At 42.8% G+C, this 14,880-nt stretch overlaps 1 protein-coding gene across 1 annotated transcript in view; it reads left to right on the top strand.

Moving 5' to 3' along the window:
• cep104 (centrosomal protein 104) overlaps positions 1 to 14,880 on the top strand; it is a 243,452-nt gene that overhangs the window by 128,143 nt on the left and 100,429 nt on the right. The window contains 1 exon segment of the mRNA XM_038821410.1: positions 13,405 to 13,480. Coding sequence (XP_038677338.1) covers positions 13,405 to 13,480 — 76 coding nt within the window.

Genomic DNA, 14,880 nt, shown 5'->3' with positions numbered 1-14,880 from the left:
CCATCTGCAGATAAATGATTAACATTCTGTTTTTCTTCATTTGTTCAGCTACAAGACCTTGTACTTATAAAGTCCCTTTAGCATAATGAAAGGCCTAAAGCGGTTCCCGGGAAAATGATAAAACAATGCAGAACACTGAGCCACAGAAAGAGATACTAGTTCAGATAATTAAAAGGTTGGTTAAAGAGGTAGAAATTAGTGCCTTAAAGGGGAATAGCGAGGTGGGAAGGTACAGGGGGCCAATTGCAGAGCAAGGACTGAGTCAGTTGAAGGTGCAGCTAATAATGGAGCAATTATGATGGTGAATGCTGATGAGGCCTGAATTGGAGAAGAACAAACAGCTTTAGGGGTTGTGGGGCTGGAGGAGATTACAAAGATGGGGATGGACAAAACTATGAAGAGATTTGAAAACGTGGATGAGAATGGGATGTGTTGCTGGCACGGCTAGCACTTGTTCCACATCTCTAATTACCCTTAGGTAGTGGTGTGCTGCCGCCTTGAGCCACTGCAGTTCAGTTGGTACAGATAATTCCACAGTTATGTTAAGAAAGGAGTAACGTTGAACAAACAGTAACAAAGTTCCAAGTTAGGCTTCAGTGACATTTTTTTAATGAATGTTTTTATTGAGTTTTTGGCATACAAAACAAATATGAACATGAACAAACAGTGGGAGTTAAACAGGAGGATATAAGAAGTAAAACTAGAACTATTTACACATAGATAGGTTTTGACTATTTACATAGATACATTACAGTTTCCCCTTCCTCTTCTTTTATTCCTTCCTTGGTGTTTGCAGTGGCGATTGTGGTGCCCTACTTCCCACTGTTTTTCCCATCTCTTTGGTTCAGGTTGTTGTTGCCCCCCTCCCCATGTCTCCTGGTTCTTTTCTTGGGATTGGTTGAGTTCCTTGTTCTCCTGACCTCCCCACTTCCTTGCGTGTCGTGGCTGCACCTTCCTAATCTTTGGCTTGTTAGCTGTTGGCTACAAACAGATCTTGGAGCAACCGATTGAATGGCTCCCAAGTTTTGTGGAAGCCTTCTTCTGACCCTCGGATGGCGAATTTAATTTTTTCCATTTGGTCGGCAGGTTGGACAGCCAGCCTGCAGCTTTGGGTGGTGCTGCTGACCGCCAGCCGAGCAGGATTCTACAGCAGGCGATCAGGGAGGCAAAGTCAAGGGCATTGGCCCTCCCCATGAAGAGATCTGGCTGTTCAAATACCCTGACGACTGCCACTCTCGGCCATGGCTCCACCCTCATCCCCACCACTTTAGACAATGCCTCAAAGAAGGCTGTCCAGAACCCAGCCAAGTCTGGGGCATCACCAGAGCACATGGGCATGGTTGGCCGAGCCTCCTTGGCACTGCTCGCATCTGTCCCCTACATCGGGGAAAATCCTGCTCATTCAGGTTCTGGTTAAGTGGGCTCTGTGTACCGCTTTATCTGCATTAGACTTAGCCGTACGCATATGGAGGTGGAGTTGGCCCTTGCAGTGCTTCGCTCCAGAATCCCCACCCTATTTCAAATCCCATGTCTTTCTCCCACTTCTCCCTTGTCTCGTCCAGTTGGGTGTTGCCCCTTCTTAGCAGTCGCCCGTACATATCACCACCGTTCTGTTTCCCTAAGGTGTCCGCGTCCAGCAGGTCTTCTAGCAGTGATTGCTGTGGTGGTCGTGGGTACGTCTTGTTTCCCTTCGTGGGAAGCTTTTGAGTTGTAGGTACCTATGTTCGTTTCCCCCCTGTCAGCTGCAATCTTTCTGTCAGCTCTTTGAGCGTTGTTAACCTGTTGTTGATATAAAAGCCCCTAACTGTCAGCGCTCCCAGCCACCCACCGTCATGTCTCCACCTTTTGAAGGAGGTCCGTAGTCGCCGGCGTGAACCTGTGGTAGTTGCTGATGCGGGCTTTTTTGGACATCTCAGTTAGCCCAAAGTGCTTTTGCAATTGGTACCACGACTGGAGTATTGTTACCACCACTGGGCTCGTTGAATATTTATTAGGTGGGGATGGGAGTGCCGCCGTAGTTGGGCCCGGAGGGAGGTCCCTCTGCAGGAGCCCTCCTCCAAAGCACCCATTCAGTGTCTGGCTCCTTTGTCCACCCCTTTACACTCTCTTCAGTTGCTGCCCAGTGGTAATATTGCATGTTTGGGAGGACTGGGCCTCCCATGGAACTCATTCTTTGCAATACTCTCTTTGCCATCCTTGCGTTCCCTCTCCATCTCCCCACCCACACAAATGCCATAATCAGTTTGTCCAGTGAGTTGAAAAAGGCCTTGGGGATGTTGATTGGGATGAATCTAAACAGGAAGAGGAACCTGGGTAGTACGTTCAATTTGATCGTCTGCATCCTCCCCGCCAGGGAGAGTGGGAGTGTGTTCCATCTCTATGGTACTTTTTAACTTCCTCCACCAGGCTGGTCAGGTTCCACTTGTGGATCACTGTGAAGTCATGAGCAGAATTTGTGCCGGGCCTGTTTGAACGGCAGCCCTCCAGCTCTGCCCCTCCCCCTTGCGGGTTCACCGACCGCCAAGATCTCGTTTTTGCTCAAGTTTAGTTTGTAGCTCGCGAAAGTTCCAAACTCTTTCAAGAGCACCATGATTCTATCCATGCCACTTCACGGGTCCGAGATATGGAGGAACAGGTCATCATGTATAGAGCAAGACTCTGTGCCCTCTGCTCCTCTCTGGATTCCTTTCCAATTCTTTGCCGCACTCAGTGCGATCGCTAATGGCACGATCGCTAGGGTGAACAGCAGCGAGGATAACGAGCCTTGTTATCTCCTGCCTTGTGCCTCTATGCAGCTGGAAGTACTTGGAGTTGGTGGTCTTTGTCCGTACGCTCGCCGTGGGACCATTGTACAGGAGTTTCACCCAGGCAGTGAAGCTTGATCCAAGCCTGAACCGCTCCAGTACCTGTCAAAGGCCTTTACAGCGTCCAGGGAGACGCTGACCTCAGGTGTTCTCTCCCCAGATGAGGTCATGATCACGTTCAGCAGGCGCATGATGTTCGAAGTTAGCTGCCTACCCTTGACAAACCACCTCTAGTATGCAGTCCTCCAGCCTTTTGGCTAGGATCTTGGCCAGTATTTTTGGTTCAACATTTAGCAGCGGATCTGTGGGAACCGCATGCATGGCCGCCAACGCTTCAGCACCGCACCCTTCGCAGCTTGTATGTCCGATTTTGTTTCTTCTCGGTGTTCCTTCAACTTTTTTAAGAGGAACCTCCTCCATCCATCCCCTAGTGAGGGGGGGCTTCTCTTACGGCGGGTTGGTTCCTCCCACTCTGGCGAGGTCCGTGTTACCCTGCCTTGTGCGCTGGTTGGCTCAGCCGATTGCTGTTTGTCCAGGCTTTTCCCACTCCTGGTCTCCGCACGTCCTCTAGACTGGCTGTTGTTCAGCATCTTTCCTTCTTTCTTCGTTTTGTTAGTGGTGTGGGATGATTTGTATCATTTGCAGGCGTTTTTCAATCAAAAGGTGCCTATTTTTCAGTTTTGCGGGAGGAGCGCCACCTGATGTACAACTTCAGCACATCCCCATCACCGGAAGTCCAGGATTGTGTAAGATTTAAAGGAGAACTTGCAGATGGAGGTGTTCCCATGCGTCTGCCTCCCTTCTGCTTCACTTTGGAAGATGCTGCCAATTAAGACTTGATGAGTTGATGCAGTGAATCTTATTGATGAGGCACACTTTTGCCTCTTTATGATGGTGGAAGGAGTGAATGGAGGTGATTGGAGGATGAGGTACCGATCAAATGGGTTACTTTGTCCTGAACAGTGTTGTGCTGTTTGAGTGTTTTTGGATCCACACTCATCCAGGCAACTGGATCGTATTCAAATAGATTTCTCACTCTGTCTTTTAAGTAGTGGATAGGTTTTGGGGAGTCCGGAGGCGAGTCCCTCACTGCAGAATTTCAAGTTCTGACATTCTCTCGTTGTCATGATATTTATATGTCTGGTCCATTTAAGTTTTTGGTCGATGGCAACCCACCCCCAGGATGTCAACGGTGAGCAATTCAGCATTGATAATATAATATAATAATCTTTATTGTCAGAAGTAGGCTTACATTAACACTGCAATTAAGTTGCTGTGAAAAGCCCCTACTAGCCACATTCCGGTGCCTGTTCGGGTACACAGGGAGAATTCAGAATGTACAAATTACCTAACGGCACATCTTTCAGGACTTGTGGGAGGAAACCGTAGCACCCGGAGGAAACCCATGCAGAATCGGGGAGACTGTGCAGACTCCATACAGACAGTGACCCAAGCCGGGAATCGAACCTGGAACCCTGGAGCTGTGAAGGAACGGCGTTACCCACTGTGCTACCGTGCTGCCCAATGAATATCATGGTTAGCAGTTTTCTTGTTGCCTCACCCTTGTCTGGTGCAAATGTCACTAGCTACTTAATCAGCCCAAAACTGAATATTGGCTAGGTTTTGCTGTCTGTGGGCAGTGACTATTTCAGTTTCTCAAGTTGTGAATGCTACTGAATACAGTGGAAGGATTAGCAAAGATTTCTTCAGACATTATGCTGAAGGGAAGCCATTGATGACACAGATGAAGATGATTGAACCCAGAACATTTCCCTGAGTGACTCCTGCAATGATCTCCTGGTCTCCAATAACCACAACCATCTTCCTTAAGTTTCATCTATTCATTTACGGGATGTGGGCATTGCTGACTAGGCTAGCATTTATTGCCCATCCGTAGTTGCCCTTGAGAAGGTGGTGGTGAGCCACTTTCTTGAACCGCTGCAGTCCCTGAGGTGTAATGCTGTTATGGAGGGAATTCCATGATTTGGACCCAGCAACAATAAAGGAGTAGCAATATAGTTCCAATTCAGGATGGTGAGTGACTTGAAGGGGAACTTCTGTGTGGTGGTGTTCCCAGGTATCTTCTGTCCTTGTTCTTTCAGATGTAGAGGTTGTGGGTTTGTAAGGTGCTGCCTGCAGAGCAGTGGCGTGCAGAGGGGGGGGCCGACGGTGCAGTGGCCCCGGGCATCCATTGGATGGGGGCATCCAATCAGAGAAGGAAAAAAAAAAATTTTTTTTTTTTTAATTTTTTTTTTTTTTTTAATTTTTTTTAAAATTTAGATTACCCAATTATTTTTTTCAATTAAGGTGCAATTTAGCGTGGCCAATCCACCTACTCTGCACATTTTTTGGGTTGTGGGGGCGAAACCAACGCAGACACGGGGAGAATGTACAAACTCCACACGGACATTGACCCAGAGCCGGGATCGAACCTGGGACCTCAGTTCCGTGAGGCGGTTGTGCTAACCACTAGGCCACCGTGCTGCCCCAGAGAAGGAAATAAGATAGTAATTTTAAAATTTCAGCGGTGATAAATCAATTTTTGGAGGCTCACCACACTGCAGAGGCAGTTGTTAGCCCTTTATTCCTTTAACATGGTGTACCCTTTCTGTCTAGAGAAAATGGTCCTTCTCCCCATCCCCCCACACGCATGCGGATGATGTACGTGGTGCAACCATAAAAAGCAACAAGCAGACGTGGCTGCTCGTTCCTGCGTTTCCTCGAATCATAACTCGTCTTTTCTTCAGCTTTTTGTGCATCTAGATTAGTTCTTTTACCTACTCAGGTCAGTGAATAGCTCTAGAACAGGTGCAACTACGTTTTTTATAGGTTTTTTGGCGATATTTAATGAAATATTTACGTGGGATGTAGTAAGAGTGAAGCCTGGATGATCAGAGGACTGCTATGGCATTTAATCTCGGAATAGGAGACATTTATTCCTTAACATGCTAATATTCGAATACAGATACCACTAATTTGCAAGTCTATGATATAAATTGCACAAAATTATCAGTGGAGAATCAGTGTGAAATAATTTGATACGAAGGAACAAAGAAATGAAATATGGTTTATCCGTCTGCAACTGACCGATTGTTACCATTTTCTTCCCATTTTCTCATGCGTCTTACGGTTTTTGAGATAGAAAATGAAATGTTACGAGTATTTCGTGTACAACCGAGTGGAGCACAGAACAGGAAAAAAAAGAGGGCCAGAGTCGAAGAAGAGTCCCATCAAAGAGGGGCATTAGATGCATGGATAAAAGGAAGTAAAGAAGAAGTAGGAGAACCTAGAGAAGTAAAAGATGATGTGGGTGCAGAGAAGGAATTTTCTGATACGGATTCAGCTCGGTCAGAACATAATACTCTCTCTCCTCAGTCTCGTTGTCAGGATGATGATCCATGTGAAGAAAATAAAGAAGATATTTGCATATTTTTGCAAAGAAGCGATTTTGGCTGTTTGAAGAAACCGATTCCAGATCATTTGAAGATGACAATATTACAACATGGCCCTGAAAGATATCAGAATAAAAGTGGTCCATTTGCTGAGAAGGATGGGAGATCATTTTCCAAACAGTGGTTTGATAAAGTTTCCACAAACGGAGAAATTGTGGTGAGAAAATGGTTGTTATACTCTTCATATTGGAAAGCATGCTACTGTTTTGTTTGCTTTTTGTTTTAAAAGGAGCATTTGTCGTCTGTGTCAAACTTTGGAAAGGAAGACGGTTTCTCCACTTGGAGAAAATTAAATCCAACAATACCTGACCATGGGAAAAGCCCTTCTCATAGAGCTCACATGAGGGAATACCTGAACCTTGTAGTTCGACTCCATCATTCAACTACGATAGATGCTGAACTTCAACAGCAAATGTCTGCTGAAAAGAAAAGATGGAAAGCTATAACTGAACGGATTGTCGAGGTTATATCCTTTCTGGCAAAACAGAATCTGGCCTATCGTGGACATCGAGGAGAAGGAATATCTGGGTTATCAGAGCCAGGGGAGACAGTCAGTGAAAATACAGGAAACTTTCTAGCAACAATCAGACTTTTGGCCAAATATGATGACATCTTAGCAAAACACTTGCAGAGAGGGAAAGAGAAACCAAAAAGTGTCACCTACTTGTCCAACAGAATTCAAAACGAAATAATCAATCTTCTTGGTGAAACTGTCAAGAAAAATATAATTTCCGAAATTAAGGACGCAAAATATTTTAGCATAATGCTGGATTCAACTCCAGATATTGCCCATGAAGATCAGGTTTCTGAAATTCTGCGTTACGTTCATATTGATGAAAACAGAAAATTAGAAATAAAGGAGACATTTCTGGGATTTTTTCAAGTCAACAAGAAAGATGCAGTCAGCCTGGTAAATAAAATTCAGGAAAAATTGGAAGAAGACAAAATTTCCATGAATGACTGTCGTGGTCAAGCATATGATAACGCAGCAGTTATGGCTGGAGTGAGAGGAGGTGTTCAACAAAAAATTCTTGAAGTTAACCCAAAAGCTGTGTTTGTGAACTGCGAGAACCACAGCCTCAATTTGGCCTGTGTCCATGCAAGTGAGGTGCAACCTGTTGTTGTTACATTTTTTGGCATTCTAGAAAAACTCTTTACTTTTTTTCTTCATCTACTTCTCGTTGGGAAGTGTTAAAATCATTTGTCACTCGGACTGTGAAAAGACAGTGTGACACAAGATGGAGTTCCAGCCATGATGCTGTGCAAGTAATCCACGAAGAGTGTGACAACGTTATTGCAAGCCTTCAACACCTGCTGGAAGGAGAATTTTCAAGGGAAACTAAATCTGATGCAGGATCGCTACTTAACTCTATTCAACAGTTCCCGTTTATAGCTTTATTAAATTTTTGGTACTCAGTTTTATCATCAGTGGAGAAAGTCTCAAAACGTTTGCAGGATCCGAAAATGGGGTTCCATGAAGCTTCTTGTGATCTGAGAGGACTTATTCATATCTTGAATTTGAAGAGTGACGAAATTATCCACAATGCAATAGATTTAGCCAATGAATATTGTGAAAATTGGGGAATACCAATTGCACGAACAAGGAGAAGAAGAAGAATGCCTGGAGAGTCAGCAAGAGATAGTGGACTGATGGCATAAGAAGAAATGAATAGAGTAATGGTAGAGGTTGTGAACAGATTAAAAACTGAAATTGAAGACCGCAGTGTCCGTCTTCAAAGACTCAGTGACCGATTTTCTTTTCTTCTGAACTTGCATTCAGTAGTGATTGAAGATGAACAAGAAAGAGAGAAATTAAAAAAGGAATGTTCAGACTTTGCAAATTATTATGATAATGATGTGGTTGCAATTCAGTTATATGACGAAATTATTGATTTTGTGAAGCTCCTTCGAGCTGGAGGGAATAGAGTTCCCCCTGATCCTAAAGATGCTCTGGAGTCTTTACTGCAGTATGGGAGGGATGTCTTTCCGACGCTGTGTGTTTCATACAGATTACTGCTTACAATCGCATTTTCAGTCGCAAGCTGTGAAAGGTCATTTTCAAAACTGAAATTAATAAAAACATATCTGAGGTCTTCTATGTCACAGGAGCGACTGACCAACCTGGCTTTAATAAGCATTGAAAAATATTTTCTCACAGCTGATGTAAAAAGTGAAGTAGTTCAGGTGTTTTGTGACAGGAGGTATCATTTGGGGAAAAGAACTTAATAAATTTGATTGATTAATATTAAAATCGAATAAAGCGTTTATTTCATGTTTCATCTGTGTAAAATGTTTTCCTTTCTCATAATATTTCTCAGTATATTAGGCCTTATACTTGAGTCTTTGGGGCATACAATCAAGATTTGCCCCGGGCATCACCAGACCTCTGCACGCCGCTGCTGCAGAGCCTTGGTGAGTTCCTGTAATGCATCTTGTAGATGGTACACATGGCTGCTACTGTTTGTTCGTGTTGGAGGGAATGAATGTTTGTGGAAGGGGTACCAATCAAGCCGGCTGCTTTGTCCTGGATGGTGGAACTTCTTTTGTATTATTGGAGCTGCACTCGTGGAGAGAATTTCATCATACCCCTGACTGGTGCCTTGTATATGGTGGACAGACTTTGGGGAGTTGGGAGGCGAGTAACTATAGGATCTCTTATTTTATCTTCTAATCAGCCCTCCAGCACTCATTGAACCAGGTTTGATCCCTGGCTTGGTGGTAGTGGTCAAGTGGGGGATATGCTGGGCCATGAGGTTACAGATTGTGTTTGAGTGCAATTCTGCTGCTCCTGATGGCCCACAGTGATACCCAGTCTTGAGTTACGAGATCCATTCAAAGTCTATCCTATCTAGCATGGTAGTCGCACCACACAACGCGATGGAGTGTTTCCTTAATGTGAAGTCGCGACTTTGTTTCCACAAGGACTGTGCAGTGGTCACTGTCAAAAACAGATGCATCTGTGACAGGCAAGTTGATGAGGATGACATCAGTATGTTTTTACCTCTTTTGGTCCCTTCGCTACCTGCTGCAGTCCCAGTGCAGCAGCAATGGACCTGAACAGCTCGGTCTGTGGTGGTACTGCCCAGCCACGTTTGGTGATGGGCATTGAAGTCCCCCACCCAGAGTACATTCTGTGTCCTTTCCACCCCTAGTGCTTCTTCCAAGTGGTGCTCAACATGCTGGAGTACTGATTCATCGTTATGGAGTGACCGTATGTAGTAATCAGCAGGAGGTTTCCTTGGTTCTGGTGCCATTGACTTCATGGGTCCAGAATCGATATTGAGAACTCTCAGTGCAACTCCCTCCCAACTGGATACAGCTATGCCGACACCTCTGCTGGGTCTGCCAGTGGTCCAAGACATACCCAGTGATGGTGGTGTCTGGGACATACATTATCTATAAGGTAGAAATCAGAAAATATGACCGTCAGTCTGATACTTGACTAGTCTGTGAGACGCTCTCCCAATTTTGGCACAAGCCTCCATATGTTAATATGGAGGATTTTGCAGGGTATTGATGAGCAAGGTATTGCTGAGTAGGTTTTGCTTGATAGTACTGTCAGCGATGCCTTCCATCACTTGCTGATTGAGAATAGGCTAAGAGGAACTAATTAGCTAGATTCGAGTTATTGTGTTTCTTATGGACAGGACATAAATGGGCAAATGTCCACGATATTAGGTAAATTCCAGTCTTTTAACAGTCTTGGAGCACCCTAGCTAACAGCACAGCTAATTTTGGAGTGCAAGTCTTCAGTACTATCAATAAGAGGTTGTCTGGACCCACTACTGTCTCACGACTGCATTGGAATGCCGGTTTAGATTTGCACTTTAACCCCACAGCCTTTTAACTCTGAGGTTGCTACTAACTGATGTTTGAAATTGATTCTGGAAAATGTAAATTTGCCTACTGACTTGTGTCTGGCTAAGGAACAGGCTGTTATTTGTTTTTGTATGAGCGTAGTGGTGCTAAGTCACACTGACATAGTCAGTATTTCCTCCTTTTGTCAAGCCCTTCCCTGAGCAAAACCAGAGAATGTACTGGGAGAGTATTTACATGTTCTATAAGTAAAAGGACTATTTCTTAGACTTTCACCAAAAATTAATACAGAAGCAAAATACTGCTGATGTTGGAAATCTGAAATTAAAACAACATTCTCAACTCAGCAGGGCAGACCGCATCTGTGGGAGGGTCAAACAACAGCTACCTTCCTTTCACCATCATTGCCTTCATGACAGGCTATTGACCTAACATTACTCTGTTTTTCTCTCTCTGCTGATGCTGTCCTTGGTATTTTCAGGATTTCCTGTTTGTAATTGCACCAAATATTGTTTGGACGTTACCGTTTTATCCAAACTCTGCTGGCCTTGGGCCCTAAACAGACAAGGATGCACACAGAGAATTCTGTATTATATTTTCCCAGTTTGACCATTTAAACTCTGAAAGAAATTCCTTTCTCTGAAAGAAACTGTAGTTCAGGATCGCCTCAACCATTATTTTTGTATTCACAAATGCTTTATTCTCAAATCTGTCCACTGAACATCGGTGAGTCAAATGTCCAGTCCAGCGTTAACCATGGTTCAGTTGATAACACTCTCACCTCTGAGTCAGAGTGATGTGGATTGAGTCCAACCCTTAGAGACTTGAGTACAAAAATCTAGGCTGACATTCCAGTGCAGTATTGCGGGAATGCTGTATTGTTAGAGGTCCTGTGTTTCAGATGAGTTGTCCACCAAAGGTCCTATCTGCCTTTGGTGGAGATAGAAGATCCTTTGGCACTTTTTTGAACTAGCGCTGTGGAGTTACCTTCACTGTCCTGGCCAGTATTTATCCTCCAATCAACATCAAAATTAATTATCTGGTTGTGATAACATTGCTATTGTGGAAAGTTGCAATTTTCCTACCTTACAACATCAAAAGTATTTGATTGATTTTGAAGCACATCTAGAGGTCATGAAAGATGCTTTTACCACAAGTCTGTCTTTCTTTCCTTTTTATCACCGGGGAAGTCACTTGGTAGATGATTGAGATAGTATCCTACCTGCAGATTGGCTGGCTTGGCCTGTCAGTAGATAGTTTGCTATTCCTTGGAGTGAGCATAAGAACTAGGAGCAGGAGTAGGCCATATGCCCCTCGAGCCTGCTCCACCATTCAATGAGATTGTGGCTGATCTTTTATGGACTCAGCTGACAGTGAGAGGTAGGAGACCAAGAGACATCCAGTGTCATGCACTGTATTATCAAACTGAAACAATTTATTGTGTTGAACTTGGATAATAAACCGTCCATGAAGTTTCATCACATAATCTGAGCCATATTGTTGCACAATGGTGTGGAATATATAAATTGAGTACTTGTTTTTTCAATGTAGATTTTTAATCTAATTGGTGTCAGTTCATTAGGTTAGTTGAGTTATGCCGATATAAGGGGTATTTTTTTAGCTGAGTGCCTTGGTAATGAAGACCTGTGAACTGTAGAACTGTTCTCCGCATTTTCCTTTGGCTATGTGTCCCTAGTTTCTATCTAGTTAATTAGAAGGTCAACAGCAAAGGATCTCCACATTTTGCTTTGCTCTGCATTTAACAGTTGCATTAGTGGCATAGGCAAGGTATGGCCTTCGACGCTAATGGAGACATTGGGTTTTCCGTTTTTAATATTCATAATGGGCCATATCCTTTGGTTTTCGGAGTGCTGCCCATTGGCCAGTGGCAGTACATAAATACAAAAAAGATTTAGCTGGAAATATTTGTAGCAGAAAAAGACTTGGAACCACGGAACCTGACTTGTAGCAGGGTGACATGGCAGGAATGTACTGAGAAGAATGTGACTTAACAATTTAGGTAATCAATAATTTGAGGTGTTCAACCATATTTGAGGAGTAAATTGCATCCAGTTTTTATATATGTAATTTGTTTACAAGGCATTAATACCTTTTTGAAAAATTAAATTGTATCCTGTGGGTGCATGTGGTCCAATATGAGTGATTTAAGTACTTCATACTTCATGCACTGGAGATAAATAACGCATAAACATTTGATAAAATAAGGCACCCATTTCTCTGTCCATATTCTACAAAAAACCTGTTCAATTCAGGACAATTCCCCATTGGTTTAAGACAATAGTCCATTCAGTGTCAGCCAGAAATAAAAATTGTTCTAATTTATAACTTGCATTTGCTACTATAATCTGTCCAAACTATGAATTTAAACTAGCTTTCAGGCAGTTTTGTCTCAGATCCCCATTCATTTGTATGCTGTTCTGTATTTTGATGTAAAAGTTTGACAAGTTTATTCCAAGACTTTCGGCCTTAATTTTAGGATTTAAGTACTTACGGGCAGCACGGTAGCATTGTGGATAGCACAGTTGCTTCACAGCTCCAGAGTCCCAAGTTCGATTTCGACTTGGGTCACTGTCTGTGTGGAGTCTGCACATCCTCCCCGTGACTGCGTGGTCCTCCGGGTACTCCGGTTTCCTCGCACAGTCCAAAGATGTGCAGGTTGGGTGGATTGGCCATGAAAAATTGTCCAAACTTCTATGATTAACCTAGGACAAAAGTTCGGCGCAACATCGTCGGCCGAAGGGCCTGTTCTGTGCTGTATTTCCCTATCTCTATCTATCATAACTTTATCTTGATATTGGCTGACATTTTGGATCATCTTATTTATAATATAATGTGGACCATGCAACTTTTTTAGAGGATGGATATTTTTTGCAATGTCAGATTGCATAGTCAATTTTAAGATAACTGTTCCCCAAAGCAAGGGAGATAAAAATCAGCTATATTATATGTTTAGTCTAACTGTTTACGTTAAGCAGGGATTTAAGTGGTTTGAGTACACTCATGGAGAGAGAATAGAAGTATGCCAATCGGTCTGTTCTGATTGCTAGTTTCAGTTCAAAATTCTGTGATAGAATATCAATCAATTTCTGTCTTGATTCCTTCCAGGCAGTGTAAATTAACTGTAAAAGATGCCAATTTAAATGAAATTCTATATAACTAACTGATCTATGGTAAGCAATAATGTGCTTGTAAATCCATTAGTTAATGTGAGGTTGAAGTAACTTTCATTATTAAATTTGAAATTAGTTTCAGCCCATATTTTGACTGCTGAAAATATAATTTGTTTATGAAAAGCATCGTTTTTTTCATAGATCGTGGAAATAAAGCTTCAGCCCTGCCGTCAGGAGTGCGGGATGACCAGTCTTCAGTGGCAAATTATTTGGATAAGTAAGTCCACATTTTACTTTGTCTGTAACTCATTTTCATCCAGCCTCCTTTGCACAAAGCCTTTGGTTCAATTTCCTCGCTAACTTAAGCAGGCTGAGTGCCCTTGTATGTACACACATGAGGATCAGTTTGGAAGTCTCGAGTGCATATATTACCAATAAGTAGAGTTGTGAGTGAAGTTTTAGGGAATTTCAGATAAATGTTGCCACTTAAAATGTAGATGTGTGCAATCACTTTTTTCAGTGTCCAGTCCCTTTAGACTGCTGCTGCTAATGTCTGATATTGGATTACTGAACAAGGCCTGCTTGGTACCTTTCCGCTTTCTGTGGGATACTTTGTCTCAGATCCCCATTCATTTGTATGCTGTTCTGTATTTTGATGTAAAAGTTTGACAAGTTTATTCCAAGACTTTCGGCCTTAATTTTAGGATGAAAGAGTGGAACATTTTACTCTGGATTGAAAGCCAGCAGGTTTAGGAATCAGCTGGTGTGGTAAATTTGGGCTGTTTGTTCACTGCCAATCAATAATGGTAAAGTGTCTCAGTACTGGCATGAAGTCTGCCTGAAAGCTAGTTTAAATTCATAGTTTGGACAGATTATAGTAGCAAATGCAAGTTATATTTCAGAACAATTTTTATTTCTGGCTGACACTGAATGGACTATTGTCTTAAACCAATGGGGAATTGTCCTGAATTGAACAGGCTTTTTGTAGAATATGGACAGAGAAATGGGTGCCTTATTTTATCAAATGTTTACGCGTTATTTATCTCCAGTGCATTGACACCAACTTGCCAGCTAGAATCCATTGAACATTTTGTTACTGATTTGACAACTGCTTGTCTGAAGAAATGAAAAACATTGGTCTAGTCCTAAAGCAATAGAAATTTTATTTACTTGTTTTGATTATATTGCATGCAGTCAGATTAAAGTCACCTGATCTACAAGACTGTATTGCAGCTTTGTAATTACAATGTAACATCAGATGTTGCTGTTACTTATTTATTTGTGAGCTCATTTTTCCTGTTCTTTACCCTGCCTGTACACACAGATGTTGTCCCCATAGTTTTCTTTCATTCCCTTCATTCTGAAACAACGGTGTGGGTTCCATGTATTTCTGTCACACTCTGTACATTACCCAAATTAATCTCGTATATATGTAGGCCAGATGATGAATATAGGAATGATATTCACCTACAGGATATCAAAATGTTTGCTGAAAAGTATGTGGAATGGGAATCCGCGCAGTTTACCCCATTAAAAATGAAAGACTTGCATTTATGTAGCGCCTTTAACAATCACAATGTCTCAGCACTTTGCAGTCAATGAAGTGCTTTAGGCACTGGCTTTGGGGAAAAGTGGAGCTGCTGAGTGAGTGGATGGAAGAAGAGGGGTGTACTGTGT

This window comes from Scyliorhinus canicula, chromosome 16 (assembly GCF_902713615.1).
Source record: "Scyliorhinus canicula chromosome 16, sScyCan1.1, whole genome shotgun sequence".
Classification (NCBI taxonomy): domain Eukaryota; kingdom Metazoa; phylum Chordata; class Chondrichthyes; order Carcharhiniformes; family Scyliorhinidae; genus Scyliorhinus; species Scyliorhinus canicula.
This window is presented reverse-complemented; position numbering and strand designations above follow the sequence as displayed.